Below are 23,569 nucleotides of genomic sequence, written 5' to 3' on the forward strand. Positions count from 1 at the left end.
CGTATATTGGAAAAAACGTTTTCGAAATATTTATAATTGACACATTTATAGGAATTGTAGAAATGATTAGCTGGGAAAAATAACACGAGGAAAGATTATATAAATGACAGAAATTAAGTCACATTACAGAACCTCGAAAATAATTCACATATTTCAGTGTCTGAAGAAAATTAAAAAATACATCATACTTATTTTCAAATGAAACATTTTGTGGATTTTCGACTAAATTACATCTACTCTCTAGCTGGAGTGAACTCAGCCCCTCAAATTTTTAATGAAAAGCATAGTTGACTAATAACTCATTTCAACGTTCATTTAACTACATTTAAAAAAATTTCATTTGAGTTTAGAAAAATTGCGTAGGATCCAGTGAAAATTGTAATTAAGTTTTAGATAGCAAAAACACTTACAGCTCATATATTTTAGCGATTATGTCAGATAAAAAGTTGATGTATGATTTACAGCTGGCCTTTGACTTCATAACATTTTTGTCATAAGTTTCCTGGGCTGCTACTTAAGTTTTAAAATCGAGAAATGAAAACAAATATTTATATTTGGAGATTGCTTTATTGTTTTTCAAAATATTGTCCATTAACACTTTTGCATGCGATTGAACTAATTGTCGAAGCAATTTATTTTTGATCTACGGGAATAAGAAGAAATAATTGAGTGGCAAGCAATCGGTACTGTGTGTGAGAGCTCGCATTGTCGTCTTCCGCGATTGGTTTGTCTGATTTGTTCCTAAATTTCTTCATCATTTTCAGATACTTCGGTTTCAATGACTAAAGTCCAATTCTCGTCATCTTCACTCTCGTTGGATGATCCATTCAGCTTCCATTCATTTTTATCATTAGAAATTAAACCTGTGAAACTTTTACAAAATATTATGAAGCAATTAAATCAAGATGTTCTCAATTGTTCAAATTTTTTTTGATTAAAATATTATCATTTCAATCAATTGCAAAAAATATCTGCACGTACAATACGACATTTCAAAAGAAAAACGAGGTTCATAGAATGAATTTAATTATAAATAAATTACCTGAATGAGTAGATATTTCTCATTGTTGTAATAGCTCCCTTTTTGTTGGTGGAACATTTGATGCATCGAACCCAGCTTTTTTTCCAAATTTTTCCATATTCAATTCTTTAACATTTTTTTCTCAAATAATTCGAATCACACATAATCCTTGTTAGATTTGAACATTTTATTCTATGTATCCAAATATTTCGGCTCCCATTTCAAAAGCTGCGCAAAAGAAACTTGATATGATTTTTTTCTCAATTTCGAATTGTATTTCTTTCTTTTTTGTAAAAAGCCGGATTAAAATTATTACCGATAAATATGGAGCAAATGGTTGGCTAATGCTAAATTTTAACCTAATCCATGGTAAATTTGGTTCATATTCCAATTCTCTGTTTTTTTTTTTTTTGTTGAAACACATATTTACAGTAATCTGAATATCTGCTTTCAACGTTATAATTAATAGACAGTTATAATATTTGGTACATAATCTTGGCATTTAAATGTGAATTTTAAACCTTTCATTGGTCGAAGTCAACAATTTATTTTTGAATTTATATATACAAATTTATAAAATTGGACATTGAAAGTACAGAAATAACTATATATTACATGAAATAATGTGTCAGTCAACTGATTCTATATGTATTACACCTGTAAAGAAACAGTTAAAAAATCAAAATGACATCTATAATAGTTAAATAAAAAATTTACAAGTTTACAATTTTGGTACTTGCCCCGTGAAAATTTTACGACAAGTTACCCCGTTGCTACAATATTTTTTTATCGTAGATTTTATTAAATGTGTAGTAATAAATCTTGGTTTTTCCTAAAACATATTTGGCGTATTCGACACGTCCAGTGACCCATTATTTTTGTCCTACAAATTTGTTTCGCTATATTAAATACAGGGTGCGGCAGCATAACTTCCTTTTTTCAAAAGTTAATAAAACTTATTGTATGAATCAGAAAATTTTTATTCGTTTTTTATAATACAGGCACATACATAAAGTTTTGTTTTACTGAGTTTTGAAGATCAAATCAGTTAGGTGACGTCCCCCATTCTCCATACACTGAGTAAACCGATTTCTGGCGTTTGTCATGACTCTTGCCAGCATAGCAGGCGTTATGTTGGCAATTTCTTCCTGGATGTTCGTCTTCAAATCTTGTAGGGTCCTTGGACGGTTCACATACACACGGGATTTCAAAAAACCCCATAGGAAATAATCACAAGGGGTCAAATCGGGAGAGCGGGCTGGCCACTCCAAATCGCCCCTAATTGAGATAAGGCGCTCTGGGAAGTGTTCCCTCAAAACAGCCATCGATGTTCTTGAAGTGTGTGCCGTTGCTCCGTCTTGTTGGAACCAAGTGTCCCCTAAGTCCAACTCATCTAGCCGTGGGAAAAAAAATTCCTGTAACATGTTTACATACCGGTGCGAATTCACTGTCACTGTGACTTCATTTTCCTCAAAGAACCAGGGACCAATAATTCCACGTGAGTAAATTGCACACCACACTGTGACTTTAGGTGAATGCAAAGGCCGTTGATGCAATTGTCGAGGATTGGTATCAGCCCAGTAGCGCATGTTTTGTTTGTTTACGGATCCACACAAATGAAAATGGGCTTCATCACTAAAAAAAACAATAGCGTCCTCAGGAACGACTTCCAGAAAAACCTCACACGCGTTCCTCCGAGAATTGAAGTCACGTTCAGAAAGTTCCTGCACAATTGCCATCTTGTATGGATGAAAATGAAGATCATCATGAAGTATTCTCCTCACAGAACGATCGGAAAGTCCAAGGGCAGACGCATGTTTGCGCGCAGAACGCCGTGGTGATCGCAACACTGAAGTTCTAACTAACTCAATGTTCTCCGGTGATCTAATGGGCCGAGGGACTCCAGTTCTTCGTCTTGTCACACTTGCAGTTTGTCTGAACGTAGTGACCCACGTAACAATTGATTTCCGGTCCGGGACAGGGGCCAAGGGGGCTAAATTAAAGCGATTCCGAAAGGCGCGCTGGGTTGCGATCACAGAACATCCGCTCGAAAAGTAAACCTCAACGGCAAACGCACGCTCCTCACTGTTCCAACGCATGATGGCGACTGAACTGTGCCGGGACAAAACTTTATAGTCCCCCCTCTCGAACGAGACCACTAGCACTCCGTTACGACATCTACCGACTAAATGGCGAACTTTTTAAAAAAGGAAGTTATGCTGCCGCACCCTGTATTATATGATAAAAACTATTGATTAAAATAAAATTACAAACTTGGTTACAATTTTTTTTCATAAACTTGACAACTTCGTAACGGCTGTGTCAAATTATTTGATCATGAATAAAAAATATGTCGGTGGACCCAAGGTCTATTAGATGTGAACAAGCAAAAGTTAAAAAAAAAAGTCAACTTTTGGGTTGGCATTTTCGAAATATAATTCAAAACATTGCGAAAAAATTATTATATTTACAGGAACAAATATAGAAATATTTCCGAAACAATTCTCGTAATTATAAAACATATTAAAATATATTTGAATAAATGTAATCCCTTAATTTGATATCTTCTTTAAATTAAATAAATTTACATTCTTCTTCTGTAAATATTGAGGTAGCCAGATTATGATAAAAATTCATTGTTGTTCAGATGATGAATGTCTTTCGTCGTATTATAATAAATTAATTTTATCTTTAACATTCACAAACAAAGTGATGTCTTTTTGTATTTAGTTGCAAAAAAAGTTGTGATATTGATATCTAGTGAGAAATTTATTATGATGTTAGACAATATTGGAATATTATACTAGAAACAAGTTGTGGAAGTTCAGGAATAGGGAAATAATTATCAACGATGGAAACTAAAAAAATTAAAGGTGAGTCGAATTGTAGATTATGAAATTTTAAATCATGTTAATTAGTATTGTGGGAAAAAACTATTTTAAATTATAAACATTAGATAAGAATATTAATATTTTACAACAAAGGAACTACATATAATATATTAGCAGATATTTAGGGTGTTACTTGATTCATGCGGTAATCAGGAGGTAATTGCTCGTTTGAAATTAAGACGGTTCCCTTTCTGAGATATCACTCTTAGAAGGTGGTGATTCATATTGAATTTTTAATTTTTTTCCTAAAATTTAAGTAGTTCTAGAAACTTGAAATTCTGTAATTTTCAGACACTCGCAAAGGACTAATCACGAGTATTTTTTCAATATTATTCTCCAAAATGAAGTTTTATGGAATAAAATTATAAATTAAAATCCTTGTTTTATTCAAAAATATTTTCTATTCATAATTTGTTCCCAGAACCAATAGCCGCAGAGAAAAAAAGTGAACAACATACTTTTTATTTATAAAACTAAATAAAATATAAAAACTCAATTTCAAACACCATCTTTTAAAGGTGATATCTCGGAAAGGGATGGGCTGAGGAACTTTGTTACAGGAGACTCATCTTAATTTCATACGAGCAATTACCTCCAGAATTTTGTCGCATGAATTTAGAAGCACGTTCTGAGTACGTTAGCTATTAAAAATGTCAAACTCTATGATGGGAACGTCAGATTTGACATATTCAAATTAGTGCTACCATATCTCAAAACTCAAGAAGAAACCCTCGTAATGGGAAAAATATGATATAATGAGATCTAATATTTTACGAAAGAATCCAAGAAAATCGATTGGAAGAAGTTTTATTGAATGCTCATAAAAATTTTCTGTTTTAACGCCCCTGAATATTTGTTGCGTCATTTTTTACCAATTTGAACGATAATTAAGAACTTACCTATTAAACTGGTTGAGTCTTAAATTCTTCTTAGTGATTATTGTACTATATCCATAACTTATAAATGTTTATTTCTAATTTCCAACTATGTCTTGTTTAAAATTTTATTGTTTTCGAATATATTGTTTTATTAAGATTAGCTTGACCTCATATACTCAAAAATTTGACCGTGGCACAATGATACAATTAAACAGTTTAGAATATTAAAGAATATACATAGTGAATTCGTTACTACATGCTGCAATGTGGATTATTCTTCATGAACATTTCACTAATACCGTTTGGAGAATAGTTTCCACTTGTTCGAATACGACAGAAGTTAAAGGACCAATCATTAAGTAGAAATATAGAAATACAGTAGCACCTGCAAAGTTAACTGTAATAGACGGTACTGTAAAATAATTGATCCGAAGTGAATTGCTTTCATTTTATTTACAAAAAAGATACCTCCGTTTTAGAATGTACCGGAAGTGTCCATTATGTCAGGAAGACTAACAGATATCGAACCATGGATAACTTTGTTCAATAGATCTCATCAAGATCTATCTGTGTGTGAAAAGTCATGATGATTGACGTATGCGCAGAAGAGTTTCTATGGAAAAAGTATGCAAATGCATTATTTTCACGAAAAGTCAATAGATAAAATGAAAATTTAGTAATTTTTGTGAGGTTAGGATAGGTTAGTTTGAGTTAGGTTAGGGTAGGATAGGTTAGGATAGGTTAGGTTAGGTTAGTTTTGTACTAGAAACTGAAATAAAGGTACACAAAAATAATTTTCTTCATCAAATATTTTAATCGGACTTAAATCTATAACTTTTTCATTTGAATTTTTTTTTATTTCTTCTATTAATGATACGAATGGGTCTATTTTTGCAACAAACAAAACAGCTTAATCGTAAACTTTTATGTGACTCCATAAAAAAAATTTTACCAGACAATTGGGAGAAGATGTATCATATTAAAGGAAGCAAAATTCTAAATTTTATTACTAGAAATAATATGACCAATTATTATTCCCTGGGAAGTCATAATGTCAGTGATAACGATGACATAACAAGAGATATTAACTTTTTTATTTAGGTGTGTTAATCTCTATTTAGATTAATAATTATATGGCGGACGTAGCCGAAATACAAAAATTTTTATTTCAAGATTTTTCAGTATAATATTTATTATGGGTACTTTTTGAGGCATAGAATTATTGATCAATACCTTTGGGTTTGCTTATTTATATTTTAAGATGTAATGTAATTGTTTTTGGGGGTTTATATATCAAAATCTAAGTGAAAATTCAGATAACAAGCTAATTATTTTTACTTCACAATCCTGTACTTAAACATTTGTCCTATGCTATCCTGCATTTTTAAGTAAGCTAGTTTCTCGGGGTTATTATATTAAAGTCTAGTGAAAATTCTAATTAAAAGGTATTAATATTTGTTTTCCCCATTTTACAATTCTGAGCACAGACTTTTGTCATATGTTTGTCGCTATAAACCACACAAATTTTGAACCATGTAATACGACCTGGTCAGATATTTTCTGTTTTGCAACCTATAGCAGAATGAAATACTTTATTAAGCGTGTACAATTTTGCATCTCCATTTACTTCTAAAACCTCCTAATGGCATGCTTTTCAAAACTTATAATCACAAAAAGTTGACAGCAAAGTAATTGGATAAATACATCTTTAAATGTAATAATGTTCAAAACGTTCATGACCTTAACAATGTTATGTTTTTATGTTATTTGCCATTTTTAAAAAGTATTTGAATTATATTATATTTATATACTTCTGTTTACTACTTAGTTTTGTCTTTTATATGATCATTCAACTTTGAACATCGAATTGTAATTTCAAAGCATATTTATTTTCTTCTCATTCATTTTTTATTTTAATTTCATTAAATCAATTGTGACTATATTCTGTTTCAGGTACAAAACCGTTTTTCCAAAAGAGAGAAATCCTGTGGTATTTCGTATTCTCGGGTTTTGCAGTTAATTATATGATTCGTATTAATTTGAACTTAGCTGTAGTATCTATGGTGGCACCTAAATCCAAAAACAAAGCGTCGATAACAAGTGAATGTCTTTCAGGCAATATCCCGAACAATAATTCATATATAAATGGATATCAAGAGAATAGTACTTTTACAAATCGTCACGTTCCGTTAGTAAGTTTATAATAGAAAAAAAAAACATTTTGCTTTGTCTATTTAAGTAGCGTATGATTTTCTAGTTATCAATTTTTATTAATTCGCTGTTCCACCAGTTTCATCACAAAATTAGCCACCTCCGATGGTTTCCATTCTCGAATATTCATTCAAGTGACTGAATTTCGTTAAGAAATCTGCGAGAATGCTTGCCCCTTTTCCGAACGTGTATTTGACCATTCTTTATGTATTTCTATGAAAATATGACATGAATTGCTTGAAAAATTGTTGTTGGCTAAGTCTTAATTGCTTCTATAAGTCAGAAACATACTATTGCACTCGCTTAAGTATTGATATGATTCATGGGTTTGTATGTGAAATTTTATACTACTAAAAACAATAAGTGCTGAGTTTGAAACAGTTTTATACTTGTTTTTAAGAAAGTTTCTGATATTATGCTATAACTTAAGCATTCATTCATATTTTGATATATGCTGAAGTTGTTCCACAAATTCATTTGACTGAGATTAACTTAGTTTTATAGGAAACTTTGTTAGTATCACAGCTTTCTCGTAGTAGAAGTTATTTCTCCTAACTTATAGTTTCCTGACAGTTTCAGTGTTTTAAACCTGTTGTAAGAAAAATGAATAGTTGATAAATCCATATTTATGATGAATATTGTCTAAATATTGATATATCAATGATAGAAATTACATTCTGCGCCAGAAAAGTACGATGAACCTCACTAATCTAAAAACAAATATGCACATAATCTATTGAAACAACCCAATTAATCACGAGGCGAAATAAAACGGATCGCGTTTGTCAATAGTACTAATTACAAGAAAAATAAATATTTTTCGATATTGTCTATATTTTAATATAATGATATAACTTTCTATTTTTCTACGAACATAGTTACCCAATAACTTAATTATATATGATCACTCTATTTTCAGAATAAAACACTTTCAGAGCTAGAGATTACAAGTATACCAGATCAGTATTTTGATTGGAATGAAAAAGAATTGGGTGCCATATTGGGAAGTTTCTTTTGGTTACATTGGATAACTCAAATACCCGGTGGAATTCTAGCTGCAAAATATGGAACTAAACTTATATTTGGATTGTCAAATTTCATAGGAGTATTCGCAAACTTTGTAATTCCTTGGTTCGCACATAAAGGAGCTCTGTATCTGATATTTATCAGAAGTATCCAAGGATTATGTGCCGTAAGTATAAATATCCCTAGAATACTCTATGCAGGTAGTTATGAACGAGAATTTCTTCACGATTTCAAATACTCAAATTGTCCGGTTTGGTCTGATAACCTTTGCTTCCCAGATACCTTTAGATAAAGATTCAAAGAAATGAAATCTGGAAATACAATCGACTCACTTGGCTCTAACTAACTCAATTGCCTACAATCTCTACCTAAAAGGTAAATTATTGGACAAGTATAGCTAACCATTAAGCACTATTTGGTATTCAAGAAGAAATAGGATATTTTTGAAGTAAAATTAAGTACACTGGCAGGGAATTTGAAAATTGTGAAATTTTACATATAGTTCGACTTATTTTTAGTTGCACTTTCTTTAATAGCCTTCTAATTCATTTGAAGAAAAACTCCTATATCTCAGCAGAAAAGATAGAAAATCTTACCAAACCGAAATTTCTTAAAGCGACACTCTATTGGTAAATCTTTTTGTTAGAATCAGACCAAATCTTTACTACCGGGAGGCAAAAATTTATATTTAATGGACTACTGATGGAGACGACCCCAGTAACTCAACACATAGACAATCAAAGTTGGTTATAGATAATCGAATGTTATTCATTAACGAGAAAAAAATTTTCAATACGAAGATTCATTATACCAATCAGAATATAATCATGGACGAAAATGACGTTTTTAATGCATTTTTCTAGTAAATATAGTCATACTAGACATTGATATAACTACAGTGTAGTGTCTGGTAGGTTTCGGGAATTCAAGCGAAAATTATTGATGTTTGACTGTTTGTATTAACTGATGTTAGAATGAGTAGTTGAGAATCCGAACACCAGCACCAGAAAAATTGCCCGACATTCAGGTATAAGACAATTCAGTTTTTCCAGGATCCTTACAAAGCACAATCTTACGTATCATATTCAGATGCATCGGTATTTACACGGTGATGGCTTTTACCACAGAATCAAGTTGATCAAGTCGAAGAGAAGTAATATTTTCCCAAATTTGTGTTATCCACAAAAGAATCTACTTTACACTATCATGATCTAGTGAATTTTCATGACCTTTAATTTTATTAGTATTCACTTCAAATGTTATATTTTTTCTCTTTAGACTGAGAACTAAAAAAAAACGAATTTATATATAAAATTTATATCAAGAGTAATCGTGATGGCTCGTAGAAACAAACCCAAACATTCTTTTCACATTTCGTAATGTCTATAAATTTCAGTTTTTAGTAAATTTATTCATAGCTTCAATTTTTTCTGTTATTTAATGTCAGGAGTCTTTTATATAACTGTCTATCAAGTATCTTATTTTTATTATTCTCTGTATTATTATGTGTATGAATTCAATCAATTTTCCATATCCACCAGCGGCAAGAATGACAAAAGCTTTACTCTTTTGGTTTTATTCCCTTTGGATATATGAATGGAAACAACCCAAGTATGGAATAAAATGAGAATAATTTACTCATATGCTTGGATATATACCGAAAGCCTTAGAAACTTTAATGCCGAGTACATAATATTTATTGATGCTAGATGAAATTCCATTTAAAATTACGTAATAATCGTTGAAAACGTAAGGTACAAAATGAAACACTACAAAGATTTTTCATTAAAGTTTTTATTAAAAATAAGGACAGAATACCAGAAGGAATTCATTAGCTACAATACGAAGAATTATCGAAAACTACTCTCAATTCGTCTACTTCAATTTAGTTTTCACATGGATCCGTCTTGAATCACAATCGTACAGGTTGGGACGAACCTTCCAAGTCAGTTTAAAAACATTAAATTTTCCCATAAACCATGAGCGTGATTGTATTTAAGTACATAAATAATGTTTTATAATAAGTTGTATTAGTCTTATTGGATGAAACTTGATAAGAAATATTATCAATTATCGGGATTTTCTATAATGTACTATTAGTTAATTTTTTTATGACAGCATTTTGGTTGGACAGTTGACAGAGTCTGTGAAAATTGACAAAAATAGAAATATATTTTAATTAATTTTATCAATTGATGATGATTATTAAGCATTATATTGTTCATGTTTTAGTTATTAATATTTCACTTTGAAAAACAATCACTATAATTCCCCATTGGACATTTAGTTAATGGTCTACTATGGTAAGATGTATTGTCCATCATAATTCAAGCCTTTTCATCTAACGCTCTTAATCTTCCAACACCTTCGCATTCATATCTTGATGGTGGTCTCCAGCCTACCTTAATTCTATGAGTAACAAACCATCTCTGACAATATCATCTTCATCTGTTATATGTAGAATAACGAAACGATCATCTTTACCGAAAGGATGTTTTTTAATCCAGTCCTTCTAAGCTGGCTACTCTGGGAGTTGTTATGTCCTTCCCTATAATGGGTTATGTTAATCCATGCCTCATCTACGTACCAATTGAGATAATTTGTATATAATATTATTTGATGTGATTAGGAACACTCGCTTGTCCGAGCGTGTTATAACAATTGGATGTATTCCAAATTTCTGTATTTAAATTCCGATGACAATGTAAAATAGTCAATGAACGAAATTTTTGATTAATAATATTTTCAGGGCTTCTGTTGGCCTTCTATGCATCATATGGTTTCCAAATGGATCCCACCAAATGAGAGAAGTAAATTCATAACATCATATTTAGGTACGTAAGACTCAATTGAATTTTACCACTAATGTCTCTGTTAATTCATGAGTGTTTTGAGTAATTATATAATTACAAATTACTGAAATGAAGAAATAGAGGAAAATTTGAAAGCATGTGCTTTAGAGTTTGAGTCCATTTTTTTTATTGTCGACTGTCCTTAGTCGAATGTTGGGATTGATCATTGTCGCTTGTAGATTGTTGATTTTTATTGTCGATTTTTAATTATTATAGATTAAAGATTCTCGATTTTCGATTTTCTGATTTTCTATTGTCGATTGTCGATTGTCGAATGTCGATTATTGGTTTTTCAATAGTGTGAGAGGTAGATAATAAATTAATGTCTTCTATAACTTGAAAATGGAAATAAGAAAGGAGTGACTGCGCTACAATAATAAACGTTTGGCATTATATACGGTGAGAGCTGTACTGAAGTCAATTTAGAGTACATATACATATACAAATTAAAACACATGCCAGCGACGTTCAGAGTTAAACTGATTCCAGCCCTGTTAACCGATACATCAACTGCAGATGTCGAAAGCTTTCCACTTTTACGACCGGACGATCCGGCCATTTACATGACTATCATGTGCTTAGGATTGTTTTTGTCTTTTCTATCTTGAAAATAAATACACTTTAGTTTGTACATCTAATTAAACAATAACAATAAGCTATTTTTTGATTAGTTTCCGTGAACTATTTTTCTAAATAACTATAGAATAAAATTGCAGTTATTCTGTCTGAAAAGTTCATTTTTAATGGTACATCCACAATGTAAAGGTGGGTCCACACGATACAGACTTTTGTTCGTACAGATATCTGTACAGACTATGAAGTCGGTGTAAAAAAATTTCCCCAAATTGGATAGAATCTCTGTACAGAATTTTTATTATTATTAATTTAAATTTCTCACCTACGATAAATACGCAGACTTCCATGCATACTCCGACTTTTGGATCACACCGACATTTGTCTGTACTGTCTAGTTTGCACAGACAAAATTCTATAGAATTTTATGGAAGTCTGTCTCGTGTGGACTCACCACAAGATATGAAAAACGTGTACAGATAGAGAAATAATATTTATTTTAGAAAAATCCACAACTTTTGAACTAATTTTTCTACATTTTGTAGGCACTTTTCTTGGCGTGTCAAAAGTTTTTATATGTCTTCTTCATAGAAGGTTACTGCCTGTCTTTTCAACCTTGAGGTGACATGTTCTTTCAGCTCGTCATCGTTGTTGAAGTTTGGACCACCAAGGAAATATTTGAAGTGTAGGAAGTATTGAATATCGGTAGGAACGAGGTCTGGTCTGATCAAATATATCTCATTCAAATACCTCTAAGAGTTTATTTGTCACGGTTGAAATATGAGATCGGGCATTTTGTGAAAGAAACAACACCTTTTGACAGTAATTCTCGGCGCATATTCTTTGTTGTGAGGCGCAATTTCTTTATGGTCTCGCAATAAAATACCTTTTCTGGGGTGTCGTAAGATACCCAAATTTCATCCCCCGTGAATATCATAGCAGCGTGTCAAAAACTGAAGTACACTGCCTAACCTTTGTTTTTTGTGTTGTTTGTTGTTTTTCAGTGAAAATTTTAGGTAGGATATTTGCGGTTATTTTTTCACAAGAGCGGTTTTACTCAAGCTTCTTTTCAGTTGCGCTAACCAGATCACCAAATCACCAGATAATGTCCTTTATTGAAATATCTGAACCATTTTCTAATCATTGAATCACTCATAGCATTTTGTCCGTAAACCTGGTAGATTTGCCGATAAAATTGACTTGATTTAGTGATTCAGTGATTCGAAAAGGATGTACACTTCAGTCAGAGTAACTGCTGCGTATGCTCGGAGCTGTGATCACAGCGCTGCTTCTGATAGAAATAGAAATGGAGCTTACATTGTGGATATACCTCATATATATTATTTTGTAGTAACGATATAGGCCGTATATCTATCGATTTACGCAGTTGACCTGAATTATTTGGAAAAACCTTTTTGTTTGCAAGCCTAACGAAAATTTCATCAACACATTATTTAATCAATTACACTGTACATTGAATTGAGAGACTTGTCAGTTCGTTCTGATTTGTAATACTGCTTCTGATCCTCTCATATTCAAATAATTTGAGAAAATATACACGAAGATAAATATGCTAACACAATTTAATCATTTATAGGCAGTTCAATAGGAGCAGCTCTAACTTATCTTCTATGTGGTTTTATCATAGAAAGGTGGGGCTGGGAACAAGTATTTTATTCTTGTGGTGTATTAGGAACTATTTGGTTTATAGCTTGGTGGTTCTCAGTTTATGACAGCCCCGCTCAACATCCGAGTATATCACAAGAAGAAAAAGACTATATATCAAGTAGTTTAGGCAAAACAGTTTCTAAAGTAAATGTGAGTATATTTTTGTTAATATATAAGTATAATATCCAGTTACTTTCATTGTTGGTACAATGTGGTCAATTACATAACTGAATTGACTCATTTCCAACAAACACTAAATATGTAATAAGATGTTGATACTTCCTTCATGAGTTGACTATAAAAAAATGACTCACATTTCAATATGCAAACTGTGTTGGAAAAATGAGAAATATACATAAATTCGTTGTCAGCAAAAATTGGAGTATCGAGCCATCATCAAATACCTGTATTTAAAAGGGTTACGAAGATATGCTTAATACCGTGAAAAATTGGACTGTAAGCTTCAAAAGAGATAAATTTTCCATTGAAGATAATGACCGATCGGGAATGCCAGTTTCTGTGTCAGTCCCCAAAAATATCGATGCAGTTCATGACACGATTGTATCAGACCGTCGAATTGGATTAAAACGGACATCTGAAGCACTGAATATTTGAATGTAGACCAAAAGCGTGCAAGAGTAGAAGCATTGCGTTCGATCTGTGCTCGATTTGAAAACTCTGGTTTTCCAAGACCTAAGAAGTTACGTGTGTCCAAAAATCTACTGGAAAAGTTCTTGCTTCAGTTTTTTGGGATTGCCATGGAGTAATCATGATTGTTTTATTGGATAAGGGTAGAACAATAACTGGAGATTACTATTCGACATTACTGACCAATGTATGCGCAAAAATTAAAAAGAAAAGACGCGGAAAGCTGTCCAAAGGTGTTTTGTTTTTGCAGGAAAACGCCCATCCACAAATCTCATGTTGCCATGCAAAAAAATTCGTGATTTAGGGTTTGAATTACTAGAACACCTCCCTTATTCACCAGATTTGGCTGCATCTGACTATCATCTCTTTCCTCAACTGAAAAAAGTTTTAAAATGTCGTGAATTTTTCTCCAACGAGGAGGTAGTAAAAGCTTTGGAGATCTGCTTTACAGAGAAACAAGTGTTTCCAATTAAAAGAAGATGTTGAGTAATAAAATTGAAGCTTTGTTTGGTTCTATAGTAGGCTGAGAATTTTTCAATATATCCTCGTATATCGAAATAATTAATTATTAAGGATTACTCAAGAAATTGGAACAGCAGTCTATAGGCTTAAAATATTAGGAATATATGTGATGACAATTCGAATAAAAAATTAAGCTATTGCCTTTTCAGACCTAAGGTGCTAATTATATTTTGAGGACATACATATTTAAAAAATCGTTGTTTCGGAAAATTGTTGTATATATGGTAGTTTTGGGTTTATAGTCAGTTTTTCTCCTCCTCATATGAGGAGCGCGAAGGACTGGACAGAGAGGAATCATGATGACGTGAACCATTACCTGACGTAATTCCTCATGGGTATTTCCAGTGCTTTCTAAATATACGAAAGTCAAGAGATATCTAATGTTCGACATGATGGTAGGAGGAAGACTCCGCCGGACATACCCCATTCTGATGTGTAACGTGGGTATTGATATCGTCATACATTTGAGGGGACTCACTCCTGAAACAATCTTCTAAAAAATGATCGAGGATGTCGTAAAAACTATAAAATACAATGGACTATATTCCGAATATAAAGGCCTTTCTCTTTATACGATTATTCAATTACGAAGTGTATTGAATTGTCAGCCAAGTAATAATATTTGAACAAAAAAAAACATTATAAAGCCGTGTGGCCGAAAAACTACTAAATTTACTACATGTACAAGAGAATGTCATGTTGTTTCACTGTGTTTTTATATTGTTGAGAATATTTGAGAATTAGCAAAGATTTATCTTCCAAAGTGAAAAACCGCAATCATTCAATTGTACATTATTTGAAATGTTAATTCATTTAATCAAATTAGAAAAGTTTAATCTCATAGATTAAAGTCTCTTTCTAATCGACTATTTTATAGATATCTTTGGCGTATGACTTATTCCCATTAAAATAATCCTGTTCGTTTCTAAAGATGATTAGTCGTGTCATCCGCTTTTTTAAGGAAAATTCAAACCCACTTTTTATATTATTAAATTATCTGTAGATACCAACTCCTTGGAAAAGCATCTTGACCAATATTCCTTTGTGGGCTACAGTCGTGGCGCAAATAGGTGCCTGTTGGGGATTCTTTACCCTCATGGTAAATGGACCTACATATATAAAATTTATTCATGGTTGGGATGTGCGTTTGGTGAGTATTTCCATTTTTTGTTTAGTTTGACATAAATACACATTTGATTATCGAAAATAGACGCACCGAGAAAACTAAAATAACACACTTTATTAGTAAAACAAACTAAAGACAATGCCTATAAAAAAAATACTATTGCGATGGAGTTCTTTTTAAAGTTTTAATTAAAGATTGCACCAGCACAAACATTTTTACGAATAGCCAAATTCAATTTTCTAACCTACTTGTTGTTATATTAAAATATCTTTATAGTGCTCAGTTTCAGTAAAATTTTAAGCTTAAACTTGTTATCAATTACATGTGATTCATTAAATTATTTATTAACTCGATCAAGAATATACAGCACTACAATCTTTTAATGCTCCGATATCTTTTGCTTATAACTAGTTTAATTCTAGATGTGTGGGATACTTTTTTATAACTATAATTCAATATTAAAAGGTTTAGAACTCATTTTTCATTCTAAAGTTCGGCTATATAATGAAACATGTTCTATTTATGTCTTGTAAGAATTCAATAGCTTAGTGTTGTCGTCCCTTTGGTCGCTCTCGCCCTTAAAGGATCTCCAGAATTGGATAATCCTTCGGGCTTTTCTGGCTTTCAATCAAAGCTCTGCCAGTGGGTAAAATTTTTCCTTTCGGGTGTTAATAAGCGGTTGCCAAGGATGTATTCCTTAGTATCTTCCTGTATTACACAAAACTGGAACTTTGGATAGACAAATTATATCTTTATGTTGTTTTTATTGAATTAAATTTTCGATCAAATTCCAGTCTTTATCAGAATAACGCCACACACTTTAATATATAAATCAACAAATCATTTTTACATGTACAATGTTTTTCAACCACACATTGATACATACTTGATTAATAAAATTCAAATTTGAGATTCATAGTCAGTTTGATTACATATAACGCTATAATGCCTATGAATAACTTTTTGTTGAAATGTCTTTGGTTTTCGAAATATGCTATTATACACCACTTAGTACATAGATTGTGTGCGGTTAAGGACCATTGCGCCTTCTTATAGGACCATAGTCCCCCACTTCAAACCAAAGGGCCTTTCAGAAACCAATCAGGCAATTTGGCTTGAACTTTTTGATGTTATTAAGCGCACTGTCAGGCTTGTCTTTGGTTTGCAGATCATAGTCCATCATACTTATAGTACGGAGATAGCATCTTAAATTGCTGTATCTGGTTAAAAGGAGAATCACAAGTCGTCCTTTTAATGGAAGCCGTTGTTAGGTTCCAGAGGGCCAATCTATTTGTGTCTTAACATGCCCCATACATTTTTGCAGAGGCTGCTTTGTGAGAAAACTACTGAGAGATATAACAGTTTTTGTTGCATCAAAATGAGTTCTGAGTTCATCGGCGGTTCTGCTAATCGTAATCTGGCGAACGAACCAGACTCGTCGTTGCCTTTGTTTCCCAGGTGATTGGATACCTAAATCGCTGGACCTACTAGCCATCACTTCCAGTTATTGTGTCCATATTTTCGCATGATCAGTAGATGTAGCCAGCAATTCTATATATACAACATTACAAGCGAGAACTAGCTCTCAATGGCATTAATGATTACCTTCAAATTATGTTTCCACCAGTGCTTTTGATAAAGCATTCATGAAATATCTTGAATTCTCATTCTAATTTTGATGGATACGTTACAGATAAAATGAGCCAAAACTCAATCATTAGTTCCCATTAAAAGTGGGAGTACCTCATTATTTTGGATTAAAATTTTCCTACAATAAGGAGAAGCGTAATAAAATTGATTTGATGAGATGCATTCATCGAAGCATATCCTTTTTGAAATGCACGAACCAAACATCGTGTTAATCATCATTTCAGTCAAGTAAATTGTATTACATCTCCATATACGAGTGGATTCAATTACATGTGAAAGACCTATCTATTTATAAGTGAATGAATATCTATTCCATATGAAACTTAACACGATGGTAATACAGCTGCATAATTTTTTGTAACCTCCTCATATTTCTCAAATTACTTTCTATTTGGAACGACAAAGACCTCGAACCAGATATTTTCATTTCAAAAATTTATTCTTACATTGATTTCATTGAAAATTATAGTATAAATGAAGAGAATAAAATATGTATTATAAATATAAATTGATCGTCTTCAAAATAGAATTTCTTCACAATTCTGGGGAAACTGTAGTTGTTTTAAGACTACATTTTTTCCAATCTTTAAAAAACCTCATTCTCAGGGCATCAATGTTAACTTATTCAGTATTCTTGCGTTGCATATCTAAAGTCTTCTATGTTAAATTAACTATTTTCACTAATTTCTTACAGACGGGACTACTTTGTGGAATGCCACATCTGTTCAGAGTCGTATTTGCCTACATATTTTCGTTGCTAGGTGACTACTTATTACGAACTGAGAAGATGAAGAGGTCACACGTTAGGAAGTTTGCTACATTATGGGGTAATGATCATAATTGATTGATATTTGGTAAATTCAGCTTACTTTTAATCCTGGAAGAAAATAACTTGCTTATCGAATTGATCACCAGAGTGAGTGAAAATCAAAAATGTGCTCAATATTACTTAGAATATTTTATTCCTGCCATTTCAAGCCAAAATGCAATTTCATCCCACTCCATGCACCAGTGGTAGTAAGCATCGTCCATGATGCCCACGGTGTGGAGATGGCGTCTTAGATGACCGTGTCAGATTTGGGGCCTATCTATTTTTAGCAGTTGTTTGTTACGATACGCAAAAGATCCATCTTTGTATGCCTTTGCTTGTCTCATACCAGGTGTCTCTATCCATCTCTGCAGGTAGACCGTTGAGAGACACTATAGCAAAACTTTTAGCTACACCAAGGATGAGTTCTGGGCCCAACGGTGATTTAGCAGATCCCAGTCTGGCGATGGGGTCCGCCTCGTAGTTTCCTTTGTTGACGGATTGACCGGCACCCAAACTAGCTGGATCTTGCAGCCATCATTCACTAGATTTTGTAGAACTTTATTGCACTCCAGCATCAGCCTAGAGCACGCTTTCTCGACCGTTATGTCTTGTATGGCAGCTCGGCTATCTGAGCAGATCGAGATTACTGTATTCCTGTGGCGTCGATTAATTATCGCGCAGCTCTCCCGGTAGCGTGTTCTCCAAGCCAAAGAGATTAGCTTGTTTTGGAGTGTCCTGCACAGAAGCCTGCTCCGGCTAAACCATTTCTTCTGGAGCCATCTGTGTACCAGGTGGCGACTGTGCGACTTTAATATAAACGCTTATTAATATATCAAACATTCTTTTTTTCATTCATTATTTTCAGTATAAAATTTTCGTACCTAATTTTTTACTGATAATAAGTTGGGATTTTCGGAAATAACAAACTCTGGAGAGATTATAAGTGATAACATTCGTTAATTTCTAGCAAATGGTATCCAAGCAGTATTCATGCTTGGCTTAGCTTATTCAGGTTGTGATAAAATGACTGCAGTAGCTATGTTGACACTTGCAGTAACTGTCAATGGCGCGGTGTCCACAGGAGCATTAGCTGGACTTGTAGATATCAGTCCTAATCACTCAGGTAATGTTAATATATTTCTTTATATGATATAACTTTTGTTGTGGATGAGAATTGCGTAAATAAATAATTCTCCATCTATATTGTTTCATTGTGTAATTGAATGACGTTATATTCGATCATTTCTTATTTTTTTTTTATATAAAAATTCAAAAAATAGAAAATATTTCTTCTTGAAACGAATATGTACACAAATAATAATCAAATTTTTAGAACATATGTTGTTCTTCGTAGTTACAGTTTTATACTATATATGATAATTTTAAATTCCATAATTTCTTAACGTTGTCTCAGATAAATTCTTAAGAGCAATGGTAAATAGCAGCTAATAGACGTTTACCAATTTAAAATAAATATTAAACGTTATATGACAATGGGGACAAATCATTCTTTAAACAATTATCTTGACAATATATTTTTATCAAATTTCTGACTAGCTGATTGGTTTGACAAGTTAAAACTCCAATAATCCAATTTTCAAAATACATCGTAACCATTTTAAAGGAGAATCAAATCAACAAAGAACTGATAATAAAGAAATTTATGATATATCTGAAGTTACTCCCTTATTAAAAGTGTAACGTTTTTAGTATTTATTTACACTCTTTTTATTCGTAATGTGAATCAATAAACACTGTCTCTAGCGTTCTTAATTTATAATAATTTACTTATGAATATCACTTAAACAATTTTTGCGATTATTTTCACTAATGGCGCTACATTATGTACTTAAATACCTATCCCAAAAATATTCTCTAGTTTTAGAACAAAAGGAAACGAAACAAATAAATAAATAGACTTTCCTGGAAATTATTTGAAAGAAATACTGTAAATAAACCGCTATAATAAAAAGTTTTAGAAGAAAACGTCAAAGGCGAGTCCGCCATTTATAAAAAGCAGACGTCGCACGAATTCGTCGAATTTTAAAATTCCATTGTAGCCGGACAGGGCCGGCCTAAAGACTGATTTCGTGAACTTGTTCGTAACAATAGTATCAAACAATAACATTGACTGAACTTTCGCAACAGCCTCAGCCCATTTACTTATTTTTACATTGTTGATGCCGATTATGTTTTTATCAATTTTTTTAGCAATATTACTGGGAATATCGAATACCGCTGTTGCATTAGTGGGATTTTGTACACCAGCTGTTATTGGATACTTTACATTTCAAAACGTAAGTAGAACCGCAAAAAAATATTTCTTTCGCGGAAGTTTTCAACAAAGGTTTATTTCCCCTTAATGTCGCACGTATAATATCCAGAGAATATAACCTCCAAATGAGCATTTTGCACAGTTTCTCTGACGGCTGATTTAGCTTGACAAGAGGAAAAATTGATAAAGAATAATATGCATTCACCCAGATCCCTGAAGTCGTTGGGGAAAATTGTTTAACGAGGTGGAAAGGGTGAGATTTTAATGAAAATATAACTTTTTACCCTTCAATTTTACAGACAAAAACATTCTTATTGCATTTGACGACTCGGGAAGTGAAAGTTTTCAACTTTTAAATTATAAAAATGTAAATCTCTCGTTAAATTGTACGAAATATAAGAAAATAATCAAAAGTAGAAAAACGGTTGCATGTATTTTGGAATTGGCTTTTAGCTTAGCTTAGTTATCTGGTCTCCTTAAAATAGATATTTTAAACAGTGAAAGTACTTCGTGTTCCAATCACTAATACTTTTTTCGATGTGCCCTGAAATTTTAACGGTGGTTTTGGAGATAATCTTGACGAAGCTTTGTTTGCATTATGTACGCATAGTATACGAGGTCTGGTTATGGAGGAGGGTTTTATTATAAAAATTATTCTACATTCGAATGCTCCCCTTCAATATACTCCACTTCCCTCGCCACTACATTTTCATGCGTTTTTCCGTTAATGGAAGCAGTGCTGGAAGTCTTCTTTGGTGAAAGCTTTTAGGAGCTATGCCGTTTTTGGCTTCACTGCTTCCATCGACTCAAATCGAGTCCCTTTCAAAGCAAACCTTTCTAACCTTCCAAGGAAATCTGACCAGACCCGTTGACGCAAGAGCTTTTGGTCAGGAGTCAGATTTTTTGGCACCACCTGCGCACAAAACTTTTGAAATGTGTAATTCCTTGTGTAGAATTTTTCTAACCATTTCTTTATCGGCAATTATTAGGATGTAGTGAATTGTCTATATAGGCCTCTTGCAACAATTTATAGCATTAAGTCGAAGTTTTTTCAGTTCAACGAGAAATTTGAGATTGATACGTTGCTCCTGGTTTTCGGCACGAGAAAAAAACACGTTCGTTTCAAACCGCTACTGCACAAATACTATAATAGTGACGAAAAAGTGTTTTGGGACGTGCATAGACAAGATATCTAGATATTCATTGCACTACTCGTTTTTTACCCCACCCATCTAGGGTGCCTTCTAGGCGCGCAGTATCGTTATTTAATAACCAAACCTCGTATAATGCATTTTACAACTAAAACGATTGAAATAATAATTCTTACAGTTGTAGAATGGCATATTTCTGTGAATTTATAACAGTACATGACTTATCATTGTAGAAGCTACCAATAAAACAAACAACTCAAGTAAGGGTGCTGCGCAATGCCGTACATGTCGGAAATCAATTAATTTGTCGGGTTTTAAAATTGTTCATGAATAATATTGTAAATAATGGTTTTTATCTAATATTACACGACTTAATCAATATTTTTTGACGTGCAAAGTGTAGTTTTGTATATCTTGTGAGCAGACATATTTTATTAAACATCTTTCTTCTCGTTAAACATTTTCCGCAAAGATTGGGTTGGGTGAATCAATTTTACCTTCTTGTTAAAGAGAAACAGTGGTCGGAATCCAAGCAACGCTAACAACTCTATAATGTGAACTATAAGAACAACTAAAAATAGTTGACGCTAGTAACTCGGGTACAGCCATCTAATAAATCGTGTACTGGTAAATATCGCAGCTCTCTTGGGCATAAATCCTTCCAGAAATGTAATTGGTTTGAAATATTTGAAACGTCTACATTATTATTGGATCGTAACGTACTTTTAACCAATGACACCGTTCCTGAGAAAAAGCTGCATCGTTTTTTCATCTTCCATTCCATGAATCTTTTAGCTACTTTTACTAATTACGTTAAAAGAGTCAAAGAAACATTGGAATCAGAGATTTTTCACTTTATATAATTGAAAATTACTTCTAAAATCACTAAGTTCACCATTTTTGAATCAAATTAGAAAATTAAATTGACAGGTATTTGATTACTTTAAAAATTTCCTTAGCAACGTATATCTAATTGTCGCTTTAAGTACAACATAGCCTACTGATTCCAAAATTCAAATTTCACATCCATAATTTTCATTGCATATTGTAATTATCTCTTACATTATCATATAATGTTATAATATGAATACATTTTCCAGCAAACTGCAGTACAATGGCAGAAAGTCTTTTGGGTTTGTGCAGGAATACTACTCGCCAGTTGTGCTTTCTACACAATATTTGGAAATTCTACAGTAGCTTCTTGGAATTCGCCAAAAGAAAATTCCGATGGGCCAGAAACTGAGATGATGGTTACCAACGAAAAAAATAAGAAAACCAATGGAAAGGCAGAAGGAAACACGATAATGTACAGTAATGAGGAGGTGTATTGAAATTATGTAGCGCCATAACAAACAAACACTCTACGAATCCACCTCATATCTTTAGAAGTCGAAATTACAATAATTGAATTTACACGATGACAATTGATGTTTGTGAATTTCTTTACCAGTACCACGCAGCGTGAGAGTAATATATGATTCCATGAGTCTATTGCGGCAAATATTAATATCAAATAAATTAATTAATCCAAATTTAATTATTCTTCATAATCTGTAAGCACTTGTTTGAATTTCAATGCCCCAAAAAGTCTAATGGAGTGTGGATCGGTAACAGATTTGGACATTCTGTGGAAATTCGTTGATTACTTCACTACCAATATGTCATTTGTCATAAGAAATTATTGCCTGTTGTGAACTTACCAAATGTAAAGAATCTCACAACTGTTTATATTATTGTATTAAATTTTATCAATTTTGAATGTAACTGGATTCATAATGTACGAATGGATTGTTATCTAGAACTATATGATTTATAATAAAATCTCATGAAACTCACTGATTTTGCTTATTCCTGAATTTTTTCTCTCAACACATTCAATAACTCACATTTAATGTTTGAAAAGTTGTTTCCTAAATAGAGATTTGGATATTGATGAAAACTCAGGCTAAACACGTTTTCTCTACATTAAACCCCATAAGATATTATTTTAGTAATATGAAGTGATATATTTAATATTCAGCATTCAAAACACAAATAATGTAATAGGAAATGGAAATAAGTCCTAAGTTTTGATCTATCCTTAAACCCAGCTTTGCATCTCATTTAAACGAAGGAAAAACGTGATGTGCATACTATATGAAAACGAACATGAAAAATTATACCCTTAATGTCTAGTTAAGGATGTTTTGTATGTAGGAAGTACAAGGTGATCAATAAGCTCATGTCTTTCCAAATTTCGAGCTTCCCAACTATAAATCAGCATCTG

General features: G+C 32.4%; 1 protein-coding gene across 1 annotated transcript; it reads left to right on the top strand.

Annotated features, from left to right (window-relative positions):
- The first annotated feature begins 3,656 nt into the window (after positions 1-3,656).
- Positions 3,657-23,138, top strand: LOC130897309 (putative inorganic phosphate cotransporter). Its single transcript, XM_057806086.1, has 10 exons — positions 3,657-3,894; positions 6,744-6,982; positions 7,921-8,193; positions 10,777-10,861; positions 13,050-13,270; positions 15,294-15,440; positions 17,761-17,893; positions 18,845-19,000; positions 20,089-20,174; positions 22,404-23,138. Exons 1-10 carry the CDS (start codon positions 3,873-3,875, stop codon positions 22,632-22,634), a joined length of 1,593 nt encoding a protein of 530 aa, XP_057662069.1. The 5' UTR covers positions 3,657-3,872; the 3' UTR covers positions 22,635-23,138.
- The last annotated feature ends 431 nt before the right edge of the window (positions 23,139-23,569 follow it).

Source organism: Diorhabda carinulata, chromosome 8 (assembly GCF_026250575.1).
Source record: "Diorhabda carinulata isolate Delta chromosome 8, icDioCari1.1, whole genome shotgun sequence".
Lineage (NCBI taxonomy): Eukaryota > Metazoa > Arthropoda > Insecta > Coleoptera > Chrysomelidae > Diorhabda > Diorhabda carinulata.